The sequence below is a fragment of the Entelurus aequoreus genome, linkage group LG02, assembly GCF_033978785.1.
Source record: "Entelurus aequoreus isolate RoL-2023_Sb linkage group LG02, RoL_Eaeq_v1.1, whole genome shotgun sequence".
NCBI classification, from domain to species: Eukaryota; Metazoa; Chordata; class Actinopteri; order Syngnathiformes; family Syngnathidae; genus Entelurus; species Entelurus aequoreus.
This window is the reverse complement of record NC_084732.1, coordinates 6,059,850-6,069,849: the sequence shown is the minus strand read 5'-3', so window position 1 is coordinate 6,069,849 and position 10,000 is coordinate 6,059,850. Positions and strand designations below refer to the sequence as shown.

The 10,000-nt window shown below is 29.9% G+C and overlaps 1 protein-coding gene across 1 annotated transcript in view; it reads left to right on the top strand.

Annotated features, from left to right (window-relative positions):
* The window catches only part of kif13ba (kinesin family member 13Ba), a 174,917-nt gene extending 168,555 nt beyond the window's left edge, over positions 1-6,362 (top strand). Inside the window, exons 34-38 of the mRNA XM_062020844.1 lie at positions 1,380-1,530; positions 1,830-1,927; positions 1,994-2,056; positions 4,351-4,792; positions 4,858-6,362. Of these exons, the coding sequence (XP_061876828.1) occupies positions 1,380-1,530; positions 1,830-1,927; positions 1,994-2,056; positions 4,351-4,792; positions 4,858-5,039 (936 nt within the window). The 3' untranslated portion in view covers positions 5,040-6,362. The remainder of the gene's footprint in view (positions 1-1,379; positions 1,531-1,829; positions 1,928-1,993; positions 2,057-4,350; positions 4,793-4,857) is intronic.
* Positions 6,363-10,000: the final 3,638 nt, after the last annotated feature.

The window sequence follows — 10,000 nt, the reverse complement described above, 5'->3', positions numbered from 1 at the left end:
TATTATTATATAACTACATATAAGCATAATTATTAATTATGATAATGTATATACGATAATTTTATATTATTAGCATATAATTATATATAAGTATAATTATTAATTATAATGTATACAATAATTATTAGTACATAATTATATATAAGTATAATTATTAATTATGATAATGTATACTATAATTATATATTATTAGTATATAATTATATATAAGTATGATTATTAATTATAATAATGTATACAATAATTATATATTATTAGTACATAATTATATATAAGTATAATTATTAATTATAATAATGTATACTATAATTATATATTATTAGTATATAAGTATAATTATTAATTATAATAATGTATACTATAATTATATATTATTAGTATATGATTATATATAAGTATGATTATTAATTATAATGTATACTATAATTATATATTATAAGTATATAATTATAATAATATATACTATAATTATATATTATTAGTATATAACTATATATAAGTATAATTATTAATTATGATAATTTATATACGATAATTTTATATTATTAGTATATAATTATATATAAGTATAATTATTAATTATAATAATGTATACAATAATTATATATTATTAGTACATAAGTATAATTATTAATTATAATAATGTATACTATAATTATATATTATTAGTATGTAATTATATATAAGTATGATTATAAGTTATAAATAATGTATGCTATAATGATATATTATTAGTATATAATTATATGTAAGTATAATTATTAATTATAATAATGCATACTATAATTATATATTATTAGTATATACCTATATATAATTATAATTATTAATTATGATATTGTATACGATAATTATATATTATTATTACATAATTATATATAAGTATAATTATTGATTATAATAATGTATACTATAATTATATATAAGTATAATTATTAATTGTAATAATGTATACTATGATATATTATTAGTATATAATTATATATAAGTATAATTAATTATGATAATGTATACTATAATTATATATTATTGTATATAATTATATATAAGTATAATTATTTATTTTAATAATGTATACTATAATTATATATAAGTATAATTATAATAATGTATAATATTATTATATATTATTAGTATATAATTATATGTGAGTATAATTATAACAATGTATACTATTATTATATATTATTAATACATAATTATATACTAAGTATTCCGTGCATGACGCTCAGTTGAATTAATTAATGAATTGCTAATTATTTGAATGTATTGATCTATAATGTGAATGTATTGATCTACAATGTGAATGTATTGATCTATAATGTATTGATCTATAATGTGAATGTGTTATGTAAGACATGATTATTATGTATCATCAGGGTCGATGGGAGAGCCAACAGGACATCTTCATGCCCTCTCAGTTCCACCGCCCCCTCCCCCGCCCCGCCTCCTCGCCCTCCACCTACTGCCCCCCCTCCTCCAGCCCGCCCTCCGCCGTCATCGGCCCGAACGACCAGGAGGCAGAGCAAGGTAGGCTCCTCCCCTCATGTCGTCTGCTTCCTGTGCGCTCCATCTGGCCGTGTGCTGTCAGGTTCAAAAGTGAGAAGCTTTGTTTCCTTTCTGATCTCAAAGTCCCAGCCTAGGCAGGAAGCGAAAGTGAAAGTAATCCCCTGCGCCTTCAGCCTGTTGTTATGTTGCTTGTTTTCGCTACTTCTCTCCTAATCTTTCACACCTCCTCTACCTCCTTGATTCCTCGCCTCCTTCCTCCTCCTCCTGCTACCTGGCCCCGCCCCTAGGTCGCTCAGGACTCGCTGCCTCTTATCTTTCAGTGAAGGCGTTGGTTCCTCAGATGCCCAAACTGCTCAAGTCTCTGTTCCCGGTGCGGGACGACAAGAAGGGGCTGAGGCCGTCGCCGCACAGCCAGCAGGTGGGCAAAGATGGCCGCCAGGGTGGCTCAGACACCGGCGTTGACGCTTGTTTGTCCGTCCCTCAGCACGTGCCCCGCATCCTGTCGCCACCAGGGGGCGACGATGGCAAGATGAAGGCGGACAACACGGTAAGGGCGCTTCTCTTGGCCTCCATCTTCTTTTTCTGTCCACTTACACACTGGACCTCGGTCACCGATAAAGTCCTATATTGTAAATAGCTTCTTTTTTTTATAGATCTGGGTTTTTTTTTTTAGTTTTTTTAATAACAAGCACAAAATATTAACTTTTCCGCACAGGAAATAAAAAAAGTAGAAAAATCATCTATTCCAGAGTCAAACTGTCACCACAAAACCTTCGTTAACCTTTTTAGCGTTTTTTTTGTGGGTTTTTTTTACATATTCTTGTGTCCATATTTATATCTTGTCTTGCCTCAGTTTTTTGTACTTTGTATGTAATTTTTATGTAATTTAACATAAAAGGGCCATTTCACTTTTTGCTTGAAACTCAATTTTAAAATAAACTGAAATACCACTTTATATGTAATACATATTTTTATTAACATATAATAATGTATTTAATATATATGTGTACACAAAATGTGTGTGTGTATGTATGTATATATATATATATATATATATATATATATATATATATATATATATATATATATATATATATATATATATGTATGTATGTATGTATGTATGTATGTATGTATGTATGTATGTATGTATGTATGTATGTATGTATGTATGTATGTATGTATGTATGTATGTATGTATATATATATATATATATATATATATATATATAATAAACAAATTATATATATATAACTGAAATACTACTATATATGTAATATATATATATTTATTAATATATAATAATATATTTTATATATATGTACACACATATAATGTGTATATATATATATGTATGTATATATATAAACAAATTATATATATTTAACTGACATTTCACAATATATTAAATATATTTTTTTATTAACATATAATAATATATTTTATATATATATATATATATATATATATGCACACATAAAATGTATATATATATATATATATATACATAAACAAATATATATATATATATTATTTGTTTAACAAATATATATATATATATAATTTGTTTATATATTTATACATTTTATGTGTGCACATATATATAAAATATATTATTATATGTTAATCAAATATATATTTCATACATAGTGGTATTTCAGTTAAATATATATAATTTGTTTATATATATACATACATATATATATATATATATATATATATATATATATATATATATATATATATATACATTTTATGCATGTACATATGTATAAAATATATTATTATATATTAATAAATATATATATTACATATATAGTGGTATTTCAGTTATATATATATATATATATATATATATATATATATATATATATATATATATATATATATATATACATATATATATATATATACACATTTTATGCGTGTACATATGTATAAAATATATTATTATATATTAATAAATATATATATTACATATATAGCAGTATTTCAGTTATATATGTATATATATATATATATATATATATATACTGTATATATATATATATATATATATATATATATATATATATATATATATATATAAACTGAAATACCACTACATATGTAATATATATTTTTATTTACATATATATATTTTATTAACATATAATAATATATTTTATGTACATATATACACACATAAATAAGTGTATGTATGTATATATATATATGTGTGTATATATATATATATATATATATATAATTATATATATATATGAAATACGACTATACGTTATATATATTTTTATTAATATGAAATTAATCATATTTTAATATATAATGTACATATAAAATATAATATATCTATATATAAATTAATAATATAATTATATATATAATGTATATATAAATATATTTACACAGTATGCAATGGAAATACTACTATATATGGTTTTATATATATAATTAATCATATATATTATAAAATGTGTATATACTGTATATATATATATACAATATAATATTATTTACAAATTACTCTTATATATATGTTTATATATACAGATTTACATATATATACATATATATGTTAGTACATATTTTTGTACACGTTGCTATGGCAACGAAAGTAACAGGAGTGAGTTCTTAGTTATCAAGATATGAAGTGTAGCCGCTAAGTGTTTATGCTAACATGTTGACAATGATTGATCGTTGAGATTTTAAGATGTGTAGCGAAGCCTTTGAACGAGTTCCAGTGTTGTCGCGTCACGTCGGCGAAGCTGACGATTGTTTTGTCTGGCATGCTGTCCCCTCTGTGCCCTCCTGTCGCTATGGCAACCCGTGGCCCTCGCCAGGCCGCCCTCCTGCGAGACCGACGGTCCGACCAGTCGGAAGTCCCGCCTCTTCCTGTGCATGACCCGCATGACAGCGCCCCCCTCAGCCCGCTCAGCCAGTCGTCCAGCGGCTACTTCTCCGCTAGCGTCTCCACGGCGACCCTGTCTGACGCCCTGCAGCCCTCGCCCTCCTCGTCCTCCTCCCTGCTCGCCGCCGACGCCGCTCCCCCTCCTCCTCACCGCAACGGCGTGACCGCAGACGACTTCCTCCCCGTGCAGACTCCGGCCCGAGGAGGCCCGGCGGACGGGGGGGAGCGTTGCCGCGACGACGCGGCGCCCGACTGGCTGGCGGAGGGCGTCCACGTGACCATCGGGAGCAGCAAGGCGGGGACGGTGCGCTACGTGGGAGCCACGCAGTTTGCGGAGGGCGTGTGGGCGGGGGTGGAGCTGGACTCCCCAGTGGGTAAGGCGGCCAATCAGGAGCCGGCGTCCCGGCCCGGATCTCACGCCCTCTTTTCCTCCTCACAGGCAAACACGACGGCTCGGTTGGGGGACGCCGCTACTTCCAGTGTCGAGCGGCGCACGGCGTGATGGTTCGCCCGGACCGCCTGACGCGGCGAGATCGCAACGGGCGGCGGACGCAGGACGTCGGCGCCCCGGGTCACGTCCCCGTCCTGAGAGGCGAGAACCGCAAGTCGTGGAGCAGCTGAGACGCCATCTTTGTAGCGTGAAGTCAGGAAGTCAGTAGGAGGAGCCTTTTTCCTTTGAGGTTTTTTTTTTCACCCAGAATGCATTGCTGCAGCCTCGCTCCACCTTCCCGGTCCTCCCACGGCGTGCCTTCATGAGGCCACCTCAGGGACTGCAGGTTTGTGCCGCCACCACACTTTTTGTGTGCAATACGCTCGCCCGCCATCTTGGTGTGCCAACTGGGGGGGAAAAAATGACACCGCTCTTATTTTGAAAGGACTCTTATTTTGGCGGGGAAGCGTTGTAAAAATGAAGTCCGCCACAAAAAACTTTCCAGTGAACATTCCAGAGACTTCAACTCGTGATTTATTTATGGACGTCGATCTGACAAGTGGCAAGGCCCACTTCCTGCCGGGGAATAGGCTCCGCCCACCGCACAGGAAGTCTTCCATGCCTGGCGACAGGAAGTGACGCTCGTCGGGCCTTCTCGTGTTATTGAACTTTTTATGCTGACGACTCGTCAAAGAGGCGGGTCGGTAAACTGTTGCTATGACGACGATAGCGACACAGAAGTACGGAGATGAAAATCACGCCAACGACGTTAGGATCACGCTAAAGGAACATTTTGTCGTAGTGTTACAAAAGTAATATCAGTCTTTTTACAAATATAACTTTACTCTCATGCAAATATTTTTCTTGGAAAAAAGAAAAAAAGACTTGTCGTACAAATACGACTTTTTATTCTGACAACTTTTTGCTTATTTTTTCATTACGACTTTTTTCTTGACATTTTTTCTCACCGTTACATTATCTTCTTTGCAACATTGCAATGTTTTTCTCATACGATTACTTTTTTTCCCCAACAAATATAACTTTGACGTAGTATTACGACGTTTTGTCACATTGCGACGTTTTGTCACATTACGATGTTTTGTCACATTACAACGTTTTGTCACATTACGACATTTTGTCACATTACGACATTTCGTCACGCTACGACATTTTGTCACATTACTATGTTTTGTCACATTACGACATTTCGTCACACTACGGCGTTTTGTCACATTACGACGTTTTGTCACATTACGACGTTTTGTCACATTACGACGTTTTGTCACATTACGTTTTGTCCCATTACGACATTTCGTCACACTACGGCGTTTTGTCACATTACATTTTGTCACATTACTACGTTTTGTCACTTTACGACGTTTTGTCACATTACGACGTTTTGTCACATTACGACGTTTTGTCACTTTACGACGTTTTGTCACATTACGATGTTTTGTCATATTACTACGTTTTGTCACTTTACAACGTTTTGTCACATTACGACGTTTTGTCACTTTACGACGTTTTGTCACATTACGACGTTTTGTCACATTACGACATTTCGTCACACTACTGCGTTTTGTCACATTACGACATTTCGTCACATTACTACGTTTTGTCACTTTACGACATTTCGTCACATTACTACGTTTTGTCACTTTACGACGTTTTGTCACATTACGTTTTGTCACATTACGACGTTTTGTCACAATACGACGTTTTGTCACATTACGACGTTTTGTCAAATTACGACGTTTTGTCACATTACGATGTTTTGTCACATTACGACATTTTGTGTACGAACAAAAGCAATTTTTTCTTACATTTTCTTAAAAATAACTTCAATTTACAGATTTTGTCTTTAAAAAAAATAATTTGATTATTTTGTTGCAAACAAAAAAACATTAAAAAAATTTTTTATTAAATTTAATTACTACTTTTTTCTTCAAAACTCGAAAAAATTACGAAAAATGTTATGACTTTTTTCCTATTTTTAGCAATTACGACTTAACTACAAAATCGTGACTTTATTGCATGGAAAAAGTTTATGACTTTTGTCCAACTTTTATCAAGTATTTACTTTCAAATTTTGACTTGAGGGTACAAAAAATTTTTTTTCTCAGACTATTACATTTACTTGAAAACAACTTTTTGGCGACATTGCAACTTTTTACTCAAAAAACCTAATTTCGGCATAAAAATACAACTTTTTTCTCATATTTCCGAACATTATGACTTCAGTGTCGTACGTAGTTCCGACTTTGTTCTTATGACTTTTTTTATTGCCACTTTTTTCTTCAAAACTATCACGTACGTGTACGAAGAAAGTTTACGAATTTTTTCCTATTTTTAACAATTACGACTTTACTTCAAAATTATGGCTTTCGTGTACGAACAAAAGTAATTTTTTTCAGATTGTTACATTTCATTAAAAATAGCTACAATTTTGAGACTTTGTTTTAAATTAAAATCATTTGATTAAATTGAATTAGAACTTTTTTCTTCCAAATTCTGACTTTATTCTACGAAAAAATTGTATGACTTTTTTTCTTATTTTCATCAATTGCGACTTTTAACTACAAAATCATGACTTTATTGTATGGAAAAAGTTTACGACTTTTTTCTAACGTTAATCAATCACGACTTTTTACTCGTTTTTTTTAAATTAATTTTCTTTTTCTAAATTATGACTTATTGTTCAAAGAAAAAAAAAAATTTCTTGAAAATGTTATTGCAGCAATGCAACTTTTTACTCAAACTACAATTAAAACTTTACCTAACAAATATAACTTTGACGTAGCGCTATGACTTTCTTGTCATTTTACAACTTTTTTGTCATATTACGAATTTTTTCTAGAACAGGATTTAAATGTCGTAACATTCTGACTTTTTTGTCATATTTTGACTTTTTTTTTTTTTTTTTTTTCCCCTGAACAAATCAGTTTTGAAATCCATTACTAGTTGTAAAGTTACGACAAAGTAAAATTTAAAGAAAAATCCTATAAATATTTTTTATTACGACTTATTTTTCTGACTTTATTCTACAAATATAGTTTACGACTTTTTTTTACTATTTTTAACAATTACGACTTCACTTCAAAATTATGACTTTCGTGTACGAACAAAAGCAATTTTTTTCAGATTGTTACATTTTCTTAAAAATAACTACAATTTAGAGATTTTGTCTTTAAAAAAAATATTTGATTATTTTGTTGCAAACAAAAAAACTTTAAAAAAAATGTATTTGATTAATTTTAATTACAGTTTTTTTCTTAAATTCTAAAAAATTACAAAAAATGTTCTGACTTTTTTCCTATTTTTATCAATTACGACTTAACTACAAAATCGTGACTTTATTGCATGGAAAAAGTTTGACTTTTGCCCAACTTTTATCAAGTATTTACTTTTAAATTTTGACATGAGGGTACAGAAAAAAAAATTCTCAGACTATTACATTTACTTAAAAACAACAACTTTTTGCGACATTGCAACTTTTTTCTCATATTTCCGAACATTATGACTTCAGTGTCGTACGTAGTTCCGACTTTGTTCTTATGACTTTTTTTTATTGCCACTTTCTTCTTCCAAATTATCACGTACGTGTACGAAAAAAGGGGACGACTTTTTTCCTATTTTTAACAATTACGACTTGACTTCAAAATTATGACTTTCGTGTACGAACAAAAGCAATTTTTTTCAGATTGTTACATTTCATTAAAAAATACCTACAATTTTGAGACTTTGTTTTGAATTAAAATCCTTTGATTAAATTGAATTAGAACTTTTTCTTCCAAATTCTGACTTTATTCTACGAAAAATGTTATGACTTTTTTCCTGTTTTCATCAATTACGACTTTTAACTACAAAATCATGATTTTATTGTATGGAAAAAGTTTACGACTTTTTTTACTAGGATTTTAAAATAACCTTTTTTTTCGAAATTATGACTTATTGTACAAAGAAAAAAATCTTATTTTCTTGAAAATGTTATTGCAACAAAGCAACTTTTTACTCACACTACAAGTAAAACTTTACCTAACAAATAACTTTGACGTAGCGCTATGACATTTTTGGCAATTTACGACTTTTTTGTCATATTACGAATTTTTTCTAGAACAGGATTTAAATGTCGTAACATTCCGACTTTTTTGTCGTATTTTGCCTTTTTTTTATTTTTTCCCCTGAACAAATCAGTTTTGAAATCCATTACTAATCGTAAAGTTACGACAAAGTAAAATTTAAAGAAAAATCCTATAAATATTTTTAATTACGACTTTTTTTTCTGACTTTAGTCTACAAATATAGTTTACGACCTTTTTCCTATTTTTAACAATTACGACTTTACTTCAAAATTATGACTTTCGTGTACAAACAAAAGCAATTTTTTTCAGATTGTTACATTTTCTTAAAAATAACTACAATTTAGAGATTTTGTCTTTAAAAAAAATAATTTGATTATTTTGTTGCAAACAAAAAAACTTTTGAAAAAATAATTTGATTAAATTTAATTACAACTTTTTTCTTCAAAATTCTAAAAAATTACGAAAAATGTTATGACTTTTTTTCCTATTTTTATCAATTACGACTTAACTACAAAATCGTGACTTTATTGCATGGAAAAAGTTTGTCCAACTTTTATCAAGTATTTACTTTCAAATTTTGACTTGAGGGTACAGAAAAATATTTTTCTCAGACTATTACATTTACTTAAAAACAACAACTTTTTGCGACATTGCAACTTTTTTCTCATATTTCCGAACATTATGACTTCAGTGTCGTACGTACTTCCGACTTTGTTCTCATGACTTTTTTTTATTGCCACTTTCTTCTTCCAAATTATCACGTACGTGTACGAAAAAAGGGGACGACTTTTTTCCTATTTTTAACAATTACGACTTGACTTCAAAATTATGACTTTCGTGTACGAACAAAAGCAATTTTTTTCAGATTGTTACATTTCATTAAAAAATACCTACAATTTTGAGACTTTGTTTTTGAATTAAAATCCTTTGATTAAATTGAATTACAACTTTTTTCTTCCAAATTCTGACTTTATTCTACGAAAAATGTTATGACTTTTTTCCTGTTTTCATCAATTACGACTTTTAACTACAAAATCATGATTTTATTGTATGGAAAAAGTTTACGACTT